Source organism: Manacus candei, unplaced genomic scaffold (assembly GCF_025592945.1).
Source record: "Manacus candei isolate 608988 ecotype Guabito, Panama unplaced genomic scaffold, ASM2559294v1 h1tg000470l, whole genome shotgun sequence".
NCBI classification, from domain to species: domain Eukaryota; kingdom Metazoa; phylum Chordata; class Aves; order Passeriformes; family Pipridae; genus Manacus; species Manacus candei.
In genome coordinates this window covers 27,014-38,756 of record NW_026138518.1, presented here as the reverse complement: position 1 = coordinate 38,756, position 11,743 = coordinate 27,014, and the positions used below count along the sequence as shown (strand labels likewise).

Genomic DNA, 11,743 nt, shown 5'->3' with positions numbered 1-11,743 from the left:
CCCCTCACCCCCAGCCCCCCTGCCCAGGTACACGGGGCACCGCAGCACCACGTACAGGCTGGACTGCGTCCTGAGCGAGCAGGACACGCACGTGGGCTGCGCCTCCGAGGACGGCCACGTCTACTTCTGGGACCTGGTGGAGGTGAGCAGAAGGTGCTGGGAGGGGCTTTGGGGACCCCCCAGCCCCTCACTGACCCTCTCATGTCCCCCCAGGGCTCATTGGCGCTCAGCCTGCCCGTGGGCACGGGGGTGGTGCAGTCCTTGGCCTTCCACCCGCGCCTGCCCTGCGTGCTGGCGGCCACCCAGGGCCAGGTGACGCTGTGGAGGGAGGAGAACTTCCAGCCAGAGGGGGACCCCGACACCTGACAGCACTGGGGGGGTTGGTTCGAGGGGCTGGGGGCCCCCCCCAGGTTCGCCTGGAATGAGGAATAAACCCCCCCTGAGTGGAGACCCGGCCGTGGTTTATTGGGAGCTCAAATAAATACAAGCAGCGGGGAGGGGATCGGGGACAAGGGGATGGGGATGAGGGGACACGGACAGGGGAGGGCAGGCATGGAGGTCTCCTGTACCCCCCGTCCTCCCAGGGGGTGTCACCCCACTGTCCCCCACCCTGGGGATGTGTGTGGGTCACCCCCGAGCCGGGGAGTCCCTCAGTGCCCCCCTGGCACCGGGAAGGCGTCGGCGCTGCGGGCGAAGGTCTCGGCCACCAGCAACGGGAACACCAGCGAGGCGTCGGCGTAAACCTGCGCCAGGGGAGGGAGTCAGGGGGCTCTCCCCCTTCCAAAGCCCCCCCCAAACCTTCCCCCCCAGACTCCCCTGGACCCCCCCACCTTGACGGGGGTGGCGTCCACGCGGATCTTGCCCCAGGACACGGCCTCGTCCGGCCGCGCGCCCGAGTCGGAGCCGTCGAACTCCTGCGCCGTGTTCACGTACACAGAGAAGTCGGCGCCGTTCCGCTGATGGGGGGGACACAGCTGTGAGTCCTGGGGGGGGTCCCTGTGCCCCCTCCCCACCCCTGGGACACCCCCAGCCACCCCCTCCAAGCCCCCTCACCATGAGGTTGGCGTTGGCGATGTGGTGCTTGACCAGGCCCCCGCCCAGGATGATCATCCCCGTCTTGTGGGCGAAGATGGCCTGGGTGTTGATGAGCCGCAGGTCTGCGGGCAAAGAGGGGGGGTCAGGACACCTGGAGACCCCCCCAAAACCCCAGAGGGGAACCCCTGGCGGGTCACTCACCCTCCACAATGTCCAGCACCAGCCCCGGGCGCTTGTAGGAGTGGAAGAAGATCATGTCCCCGAGGGAGCCGTCGGTGAGCGCCGGGCTCAGCACCGGGATGTTGTTCTGAGAGGGGGGACACGGTGAAATCCCTGGTGACACCCCGCAGAGTCCCCCAGTGCTTCCCAGTGCCCCCCAGTACCTTCTGGGCCCAGTAACAGACCGACTCGGGGTGGTTGATCTCCTTCCCCAGCCGCGCGATCACCCGGGACGGTGTCCACCGCACGCCCTGGGGGGGAAACCGGGGTCAGGACCCCTGGCTTGGGGGGGTCCTGGGACCCCCTCAAACCCCACCCAGAGCCAGGGGCAACTCAGGTGTCCAGGGACCCCACAAACCTTCTCAGGTGGGTGGGTGTCCCCCCCTCACCTGCGTGTCCTGCTCCTCCACCATCCGGTCCAGGATGGGCATCAGCCAGTCCTCAAACTTGCAGTAGTTGTCGTTGGGCACCAGCAGGTTCCCGATCCTGGGGGACCCCAAAACGACCCCGAGGTGAGCCCGGAGGTGGCCCCAGAGGGGTCCCCGGCCTCCCATCTCCCCCCCCCAGACCTGTTGATGCCGCTCTCCCGCAGGTCCCGGCCCCGCAGGTGGAAGTCCCCGATGTAGGTGGGTGCCAGGCACTTGATCAGGTCCTCCTCCACCCCCCCCGCCGTGGTCACCAGCACGTCCACCTGCACAGGGAGGGGCTCAGGGCCCTGGGGACACCCTGGGGACACCCCAGGGATCTCGGGGACACCCCGTCCCCCAGGTGTCCCTTGTCCCCCCCATCCCCATTCCTGACTGCAGAGCTGTGTCCCCATGTCCCCACCTGTCCCAGGTGACCCCCCCCCAAGTCCCCAAGTGTCCTCCCCATCCCTGCTCTTCCCCTCCCCATCCCTGCTGTCCCGCCCTGTCCCAGGTGTCCCCCCCATGTCCCCAGTGTCCCCCGGTCACCATTCCGTGCTGGACGAGGTATCGGATGCTCTCCCTGACCCCGGAGCTCACGAGGTTGGAGGTGAAGCCCAGGAAGATGGTGCAGCCCGAGGGCGGCCGCGGCCCCGCCAGGGCCCCCCGTTCCCGCTGCTCTGGAGTCAGGGGCTGCAGCTTGGCCGAGATCTGGGGGGAGGAACGGAGGGTAGGTCAAAACGGGACCACCGGGATTCCCTCCCGGATCCCCACCCGGCCACCCCCTCCCCCCGATGTGACCCACGGGAACGGCCCTGGGACCCCTCCCCGGGACTTCCCTCCCCGTTTGACGCCTCCCAGGACCCCCCTTTCCCCCCTGTGCCCCCCCCCCCCCCCGTGCCCGCACCATCCTCTGGATCTCGGCCACGGCCCGCGCGAAGCTCGTGGCCTGGAAGCCGGTGGTGCGGAAGGAGCGGAGCAGCTCCGCCAGGTCGGGGGCCGCTCGCGAAGTCGTACCCGCGCACCGGCAGCGCCTCGGCCGGCAGGGCCCCGCTGGGCCGCAGCACGGCCCGGAGCGCCTCGGCCGGGGGTTCTCCGGGGCCCGGGGTCGGTTCCGGGACCTCCCCCGGAGCCTCTCCCGGGGCCGCCATGGCTCGGCCGTGCCGCTCAGGGCGCCGCCATCTTGGGCCGCCCCCACCCCGCCGTGCGCCTGCGCGCTACCTTCTTGGGCCGCCCTCCGCCGCCGTACAGCCGCGCGCCGCCATCTTGGTTCCTACACTGCCGGTGGCCCGCGCGCCGCCATCTTGGTTCCTACACTGCCGGTGGCCCGCGCGCCGCCATCTTGGCGCTACGGCGGCCGCGGAGCGCCAAGAGCCGCGCGGACGCGAACGGCCTCGGTGCCGACAGAGCCCCGAAACCTCCGCAACCCCCCCTGCCCCCTCGAATTCACCCCCAAAACCGCGGGGGGACACAAACCCCGCTCCAGTCCAATTCTTTAATACAACCAACAGCTTCCAGCCACACCCAGACCCCGGATCCGGGCCCAGCCTCCCTCTCACGTTGGGGGCGCAGGGGGGGCCCCGGGGGGCTCGGGCTGAGCCCCCCACCCTGCAGGAGGGCCCCCCCAGGCCCCGAGTCAGGTCCGGAGCCTCCAAACCTCGACCGAGAGCCCCCCCGAGGCCGCGGCCACCACGTCTCCGTCCACACTGATCTGGGGGGGCACAGGAGGGTCAGGGGGGCACCGGAGGGGGGTGAAGGGGGGCACTGGGGGGGGGGGGGGGTCACAGGGTCCTCACCCCGTTCAGGACGTCGTCGTGTGTCCAGGAGCAGATGGTCCGGGGGGGGTCGGTGGGAATGTGGATCTGTGGGGAGAGGAGGGGGAGTGATGGTGGGAGCCCCCCAAGACCCCCTCGGGGGGAGCAGCAGCCCCCCCCCCCCCCCCCCCGACACAGCAAGGGGCTTCTCAACACTGGCAGGCCCCCCCCAGCCCAGTGAGGGATCCCCCAGAGCCCTGAAAGGGTCCCCCTCCAGTCCAGCATGAGCCCCCCCAACCCAGAGAGGGCCCCCCAGCCCAGAAAGGGGTTCCCCAACCCTGAAAGAGCCCCCCAAGCCCCACGAGGGCCCCTCTAAACCAGTGAGGACCCTCCCCCAGCCCAGCCCGGCCACCCCTAACCCACCATTACCCCCCCAAATCCAGTGAGGGCCCCCCCAAGTCCAATGAGGGCCCCACAACCCAATGAGGGCCCCCCCAAGTCCAACAAGGGCCCCACAACCCAGTGATGCCTCCCACCACCCCCCACCTGACAAGGGTCTCCCCAGGCCCCACAGGAGCCCCCCCCAATCCAGTGAGGACCCTCCCCCAGCCCAGCCTGGCCCCCTCCCATCCCACCACGGCCCCCTGAGCCCCCCCCCCAGCCCAGAGAGAGCCCCCCCACCCTGAGGGTCTTGTCGGTGCTCGTAGTGTAGAGGGATCCCAGCGAGTGCCAGAGCCCCGTGATCTGCAGCTGGTGCCCCACGTCGAAGTACTGGGGGGGGGACACACACACAGGGGACCCCCGTGAGGCCTGGGGGGCCACCCAGACCCCCCACACCCCCCCCCCAAAGACCCCCCCCCATACCCGGAGGGGCTGGAAAACGCCGCCGGTGCTGCCAAGAGGTAAACGTGGCCCTGGTTGTCCCCGGCCCAGAGCTGGGGACCCCCCGTAGGACATGGACAGCAGGTAATTGTCCAGCTGGGGGGGGGAACACGGCCCTAAATGGCACCTCAGAGAGGGCAGGGACCCCCCCTTGGCCAGCATGGGTCCCCCCCCCGGCCCTGAGAGGGGCTCCCCAAACTATTGAGGGTCCTCAAACCCAGGGATGGACCCCCCCAACCCCAACGAGCTGCTCCCCAAACCCAGCACAGGTCCCACCTCCCAAGCCAGTGAGGATCCCCCCAAACCCAGCACAGGCCCCCCCCAACTCTAAAAGGAGCTCCCAAACCCAATGATGGACCCCCCAACCCAGTGATGGACCCCCCCAACCCAGTGATGGACGCCCCCCCAACCCTAAAAGGGTCTCCCCAACCCAGTGATGGACGCCCCCCAACCCTAAAAGGGTCTCCCCACCCCAGTGAGGGACCCCCCAACTCTGAAAGGAGCTCCCCAACCCAATGATGGACCCCTCAACCCAAAAAGGGGTCTCCCCAACCCAGGACAGGTTCCCTCCCCACCCCAGTGACGGACCCCCCAAGGGCCCTGGGGGGGGGCCGGGGAGCCTCCCAGCCCCCCGGGGAGGAGGGGGGGTCCAGCCCCACCTGCAGGCGCTGCAGGACCCCCCCCGGCCCTGCGGTCGAAGACCACCAGGGTCCGGTCCTCGCTGCCCGACACGATGAGCCGCTCGTCGGCCGCCAGGGCCAGCACCGCGTTGGCGTGGGGCTTGTAACTGCCCACCTGGGCCTGCCCGGCTGGGGGGGCACAGGGGGGGACACAGGGGGACACCTGAGACCCCCCAACTGCCCACCTGGGCCCCTGCCCCGGCTGGGGGGGGCACAGGGGGGACACAGGGGGACCCCTGAGACACCCCCCCCCGACTGCCCACCTGGGCCTGCCCGGCTGGGGGGGGCACAGGGAGGACCCCTGAGACCCCCCAACTGACCACCTGGGCCTGCTCCTGAGACCCCCCAACTGCCCGGTTGGGAGGGCACAGGGGGACACCTGAGACCCCCCAACTGCCCACCTGAGCCTGCATGGCTGGGGGGGCACAGGGGCACACCTGAGACCCCCCCCCAGCTGCCCACCTGGGCCTGCCCAGCTGGGGGGGCACAGGGGGAACTCTAAAACCCCCCCCCAACTGCCCAGCTGGGGGGGCACAGGGGGAACTCTAAAACCCCCCCAACTGCCCACCTGGGCCTGCCCCTGAGACCCCCCCAACTGCCTGGCTGTGGGGGCACATCAGCAGGACCCCCCAAGGGCTGATCCGCCCCCAAACCCTGATTCACCCCCCCAACCAGGTCCCCCCACTGAGGTCCCAGTCCTGGGATCCTCCCCCAGTCCCTCCAGTCCCAGGGGTCCCCCCCAATGCTCCCCAAGCCCCCCCCCAGGGACCCCCCTCAATCCCTCCAGTCCTGGGGGTCCTACCAGTGCTCCCCAGGCCCCCCCCAGGACCCCCCCCCAGTCCCTCCAGTCGTGGGGGTCCCCTCAATGCTCCCCAAGCCCCCCCAGTGCCCCTCCCCAAGTCCCTCCAGTCCTGGGGGTCCCCCCAACGCTTCCCAGGCCCCCCCAGGGACCCCCCTCCAGTCCTGGGGGTCCCCCCAACGCCCCCCAAGCCCCCCCAGGGACCCCCCTCCAGTCCTGGGGGTCCCCCCAACGCCCCCCAAGCCCCCCCAGGGCCCCCCCTCCAGTCCTGGGGGTCCCCCCAATGCTCCTCAAGCCCCCCCCAGGACCCCCCTCAGTCCCTCCAGTCCCAGGGGTCCCCCCAATGCTCCCAGGCCCCCCCAAAGACCCCCCTCAGTCCCTCCAGTCCTGGGGGTCCCCCCAACGCCCCCCAATCCCCCCCCAGGGCCCCCCCTCCAGTCCTGTGGGTCACCCCAATGCTCCCCAATCCCCCCCCAGGGCCCCCCCTCCAGTCCTGTGGGTCACCCCAATGCTCCCCAAGCCCCCCCAGGGACCCCCCTCCAGTCCCAGGGTCCCCCCCAGACCCCCCCCGTACCTCGGGGGTCGTAGACGGTGACGGTTTTGTCGTAGGTGCCGGTGACGAGGACGTCGGGGCCGTAGGAGAGGCACAGCACGGCCGCCTTCTCCCTGGGGGGGCAGTTTGGGGGGGCCCAGGGACCCCCCAGAGGGGGGTGAGGGGGCTTCGACCTCGTCAATAAATCGGGGGGAGACGGGGGAGGGGGGAACGACCCCCCTGGGATCGAGGGGGGAACTGGGGGGGGACACGGGCGGGGTGGGAACGGCCCCCCTGGGATGTGGGGGGGATTGTTAAATTAATTAAAATTCTTCCTCATTATAATATAATGGATTGTTAAATTAATTAAAATTCTTCCTCGTTATAATATGCAATTGCATATTAATGTAATGATATAGGATATGTAAATGTATTGTATATTGCTATAACAATGTTATAATTACATTATTGTATAATTATGTATACATAATTATATATAATAGTAAGTATTATAATAGTAAATATTAATATACTAGACATATATATATGTACATGTATATACATATATGTTATATATGTATATGTATATACATATATATGTATATAAATATATATACATATATATATGTACATATATATACATATATGTACATATATATACATATATGTACATATATATACATATATGTACATATATATATATGCATATACATATATATACATATATACATATATATACATATATACATATATATGTAATTATATACATAATTATGTTATGTATAATACATGTATACATATATTATGTATAATATATTAATATTTACTATTAAATATATAAATATATTAAAGAGATATTTATATACTTATATATCATATATAAATAAATATAAGTATATATAAATTTTATGTATAATGAATTTTATATATCAAATATTTAAAAAATAGAAAAATTTATATATTTATGTATTTATATGAAATATAAAAATTTTAATATATAATACACACAATATAAATATTTATGTGTTTAAATATAAATATAAAAAGAAATATAGGAAAAATTATAAACATATTAAAATATATATAAAGCATATAAAATATATAAAACACATAAATATATAAAAATACATAAATATATATAAAATATATAAAAATATATATAAAAATATATTAAAATATATATAAAGTATATAAAAGATATATATAAAATATATAAAATATATATTAAAATATATAAAAATATATAAAACATATAAAATATATAAAAATACATATAAATATATAAAAATACATAAATATATACCAATACATATAAAATATATTAAAAATATATAAAAATGTATAAAAAATATATAAACCATATAAAATATATTTAGACACATAAATATATTAAAATACATATAAAATATATAAAATATATATAAAAATATATAAAACATATATAAAACATATAAAATATATTTAAATATATAAATATATAAAAATACATAAATATATAAAAACACATATAAAATATACATACAAATACATATATAAATATATATAAAATATATAGAAAAATATAGAAAAACTATAAATAAATATATAGAAAAATATATATAAAATTATATAAAAAAAATATATAAAATACTAACCCCCAACCCCCCCTGGCCGTACCTGATCTCCCCGAACTGCTGCCCCTCGGCCTCCAGGTCCCAGAGTTTGACGGTGCTGTCCCAGGAGCCGGAGCAGACGCGGGACCCTCGCGCGGCCAAGCACCAAACCCAGCCCTGGGGGGACCCCAAAGTGCTGCGGGACCCCCCCCAGAACACTCGGGGAGGGAGGGGGGGGGGAGTCTCAAGCCCACCTTGTGCGTCCCGCTGCGCCCCGAGCCCAGAGCCTTGACCAGAACCTTCCCGGGGGGGCCCCGGCCCAGCTCCCGCAGGTCCCAAAGGTTCACGTTGCGGTCCCGGCCCCCCGAGACGCACAGGGAGCCCCCCTGGAGTGGGGGGGACAAGGGTGAGAGGGGGAAACCCCCTGGATTGGGGAGGGGGACACGGGTGAGAGGGGAAAAACCCCCTGGGAGCCCCCCCAGGACACACAGGGAGCCCCCCTGGAGAGGGGGGGACACGGGTGAGGAGGGGGAAACCCCCTGGGAGCCCCCCGAGACGCACAGGGAGCCCCCCTGGAGTGGGGGGGACACGGGTGAGAGGGGGAAACCCCCTGGGAGCCCCCCGAGACGCACAGGGAGCCCCCCTGGAGTGGGGGGGACACGGGTGAGAGGGGGAAACCCCCTGGGAGCCCCCCTGGATTGGGGGGGGGACACGGGAGAGAGGGGAAAAACCCCCTGGGAGCCCCCCTGGATTGGGGGGGGACACGGGTGAGAGGGGAAAAATCCCCTGGGAGCCCCCCCAGGACACACAGGGAGCCCCCCTGGATTGGGGGGGGACACGGGTGAGAGGGGAAAAATGCACAGGGAGCCCCCCCAGGACACACAGGGAGACCCCCCCCCCCCTTGGGACAGAGGGGACAGGTGAGGTGAAGACCCCTCTGGGATCCCCCCTTGATTTGGGGGGGGGGGGGACAGGTGAGAGGGGAAAACCCCCCCTGGGAGCCCCCCTGAACTGGGGAGGGGGAACAGGTGAAAGGGGAAAAAAACCCTGAGAGCCCCCCTGGATTGGGGGGGGGGGACAGGTGAAGTGGAGACCCCTCTGGGATCCCTCTTGGAAGTGAGGGGAGGGTGACAGGTGAGTGGGGAAGCCCTCCCTGGGAGGGGGGGGATCCAGGACCCTCCCTCGGGGATCCAGCCCCCCCTGCTCCCCTCCCCCGGGGGTCCCACCTGGAGAAGCAGGACGGAGTCCACGGAGGCGAAGTGCCCCTCGTCCAGGGAGAAGTGCTCCATGGGGGCCCCCCCCGGCCCCCCAGCGCTCCAGGTGCTCCTCCAGGTCCTCGCAGGCGGCCGCCCAGTCGAACCCCCGACTCTGAGGGGGGGGTCCCGAAAACGGGGGGGGGGGGGGGGGGGGCAAAGTGTCATGGGGGGGACTCAGGAGGGCACTGGGAGGGTCCCCCCAGAGACACCTCGGGGGGAGAATGGGGGGCACAGGGGGGAATGGGGGGGGAAAAGGGGGGGGTCCCCAAGGTCCCCATTTCCACCCCTGATCCCCCTCAGAGCACCAGACCCACAGATACTGGGGGGGGGGTCCCCAAGGTCCCCCATTTCCACCCCTGACCCCCCCCAGAGTGTCCAAACCCACAAACAGTGGGAAAGGGGGGGGTCCCCAAGGTCCCCCATTTCCACCCCCGAACCCCCCTCAGAGTGTCAGACCCACAAATACCGGGGGGGGGGGTCCCCAAGATCCCCATTTCCACCCCCGAACCCCCCTCAGAGCGTCAAGACCCACAAATACCGGGGGGGGGACCCAGGACATCCCACCCCCCACCCCGGGGACACCTTTGGGGTCCCCCAACCCCTCCCAGCGTATCCCAGGAAAATGAGGGAGTCAAGGGGGTCCCCCAAGGAAATGCAGGGGTCTCCCACCCCCCCCAAGACCCCCTTGGGAGCATCAGACCCACAAACACTGGGGGGGGAACCCAGGACATCCCACCACCCACCCCGGGGACACCTTTGGGGTCCCCCCCCAACCCCTCCCAGTGTATCCCAGGAAAATGAGAGAGTTAGAGGGGTCCTCAAGGAAATGGGGGGGTCGAGGGGGTTCTCAAGGAAATGGAGGAATCAGGGGGGTCCCCAAGGAAATGTGTGGGTCCCCTCCTGCCCCCCCAAGCCCCCTTGGGAGCATCAGACCCACAAACAACGAGGGGGGAGAACACACAGGATGCCCCCCTGGCCACCCCAGCAGGGAATCTTTGGGGGTCCCCCAAGGCCCGGGGGGGGGAGGGTGTCCCGGTCGCCCCCAGACCCACCTGGCAGCGGCGGGAGGGGGCGGCGGGCGCGCTGCTGGAGCCGCAGCCGCCAGGACAGGCTGTCCCGGGCCAGGTCCCGCAGCGCCCGGCACACCCGGGGCAGGACCCGCCGCACGTCCCGCGCCCGCAGGAACCCGCAGATCCGCAGCAGCACCTCCGGGGGCAGCGACAGGAGCCCCCCCCCCCGAGACCCCCCCGCCGCCGCCGCCGCCCGGCCCCGCCCGCCCCCCGCCCGGGGGGGGTCCCTGGAGGGGTCCCGGGGGGCTCTCGGGCTCTTGCGGCGGTCGCTCGGGGTCCGAGGGGGGGGCGGCGGGGCCGGGGGGCCCGTCCATGGCTGAGGGGGAGGGTCAGTGCTGAGAGGGACCACCGGGAGACGGTGGGGACCCCCCCCGGGTCCGGTGTTGCCCCCCCCGGTCCGTGACAGGGAGTGACCCCCCGCCCCGATCCCCCAAAACCCTCCGGTACCGGGACTTCCCCAACCCCAAATGCCCCCGGTACAGGGATCCCCCACATCTCGATCCCCCCGACTCCCCCGGTACCGAGACTTCCCCCCTGCCCAGACCATCCCTGAGCTCCCGGTACCGGGACCCGCCCCGACCCCGCCCCACCCCACCCCACCCCCTCAGAGCCCCCGCGTCCTGATAACCCCCAACATCCCTGAGCCTCCCGCGACCCCTCAACACCTCCCAGACACCGCCGGTACCGAGACCCCCCGACCAGGTCCGCGGTACCGGGACCCGCCCCAACACCGACCCCATCGCACTCGAACCCCCCAGAGCCCCCAGACCGCCGTGTCCCGCACCCCGAGCCCACTTCCCACCCCCCTAAATCCCCCCCCCCCTTCCCGCACCGCCCCCCGCCCCCCCGGTACCGGGTCCGGGCCCCGCCGCGTCCCGTCGCCACGGCCACGGCCGGACCCGCTTCCGGCGCGCCGCGTGCCCACGTGACCCAGGAACCCACCAATCAGCCTCGACCCTCGGCGTGACGCCATCAAAGCGGCGCCGGAAGAGACCCGCGCGCGACCCCAGAGGGACCCACGTGCTCCCCGCGACCTCCCCAGGACCCCCCCAGTTCCCCCCCACCCCACCCCGCGCCCCCCCCATTGCCCCCACCCCGGAATAAACGGCACCGACACAGCGCACGGTCACCAACGGCCTTTTTTTGTGCCGCCCCGCGCGACGCAACCTCGCCCCGTCCCCCCCCATCCCACCCTTCCCCCCCCCCCCCTCCCCCGCCCTGTAAACGGTAAAAAACGGAACAAAACGGGCAAAATCAAACACGTGGCACCGACTCGCTCACGACGAAGCACAACGGCGGCCGCCCGGCCCCCCCCCGCGCCCCCTCCCTCCGTCCCCCCAAGCTCGGGGCTCTCCACGTGTTGCTATGGACGTGTCGGGGGGTGGGGCGGGGGCTCCATGCGGGGGGGGGGGACACGGGAACACGGCGGGGGGGACACAGAGGAACCGACCCCACCTCAACGGGAACGGGGACCCCCCTTTTGGGACCCTTCAGCCCCGATTTTTGCCCCCTCCCACCAG

At 64.1% G+C, this 11,743-nt stretch overlaps 3 protein-coding genes across 3 annotated transcripts; all 3 read right to left on the bottom strand.

Annotated features, from left to right (window-relative positions):
* Window positions 1-444: 444 nt before the first annotated feature.
* Window positions 445-2,830, bottom strand: LOC127465711 (deoxyhypusine synthase-like). Its single transcript, XM_051776227.1, is given in 10 exon segments — window positions 445-743; window positions 831-956; window positions 1,054-1,157; window positions 1,237-1,342; window positions 1,419-1,505; window positions 1,644-1,740; window positions 1,824-1,945; window positions 2,208-2,369; window positions 2,566-2,655; window positions 2,657-2,830. Coding segments are annotated over 10 exon segments (1,140 nt in total). The 5' UTR covers window positions 2,810-2,830; the 3' UTR covers window positions 445-650.
* A 305-nt stretch (window positions 2,831-3,135) lies between these two features.
* On the bottom strand, window positions 3,136-9,712 carry LOC127465707 (F-box/WD repeat-containing protein 9-like). The gene is given in 14 exon segments (XM_051776222.1): window positions 3,136-3,369; window positions 3,455-3,520; window positions 4,094-4,183; window positions 4,277-4,311; window positions 4,314-4,350; window positions 4,352-4,390; window positions 4,954-4,977; window positions 4,979-5,103; window positions 6,348-6,439; window positions 7,962-8,074; window positions 8,152-8,283; window positions 9,124-9,190; window positions 9,192-9,265; window positions 9,692-9,712. Coding segments are annotated over 14 exon segments (990 nt in total). The 3' UTR covers window positions 3,136-3,294.
* A 137-nt stretch (window positions 9,713-9,849) lies between these two features.
* Window positions 9,850-11,239, bottom strand: LOC127465710 (protein enabled homolog). The gene is made up of 2 exons (XM_051776225.1): window positions 11,077-11,239; window positions 9,850-10,539 (listed from the first exon to the last, which is right to left on the bottom strand). Exons 1-2 carry the CDS (start codon window positions 11,194-11,196, stop codon window positions 10,081-10,083), a joined length of 579 nt encoding a protein of 192 aa, XP_051632185.1. The 5' UTR covers window positions 11,197-11,239; the 3' UTR covers window positions 9,850-10,080.
* Window positions 11,240-11,743: the final 504 nt, after the last annotated feature.

Bases quoted from the DNA above. Each gene is read 5' to 3' on its own strand.
- LOC127465710 (XM_051776225.1), bottom strand. From the start codon at position 11,196: ATGGCGTCACGCCGAGGGTCGAGGCTGATTGGTGGGTTCCTGGGTCAC. The intron at 10,540-11,076 runs GTACCGGGGGGG...CCTCCCCCTCAG, and splicing joins CGCGGCGGGGCCCGGACCCG to CCATGGACGGGCCCCCCGGC.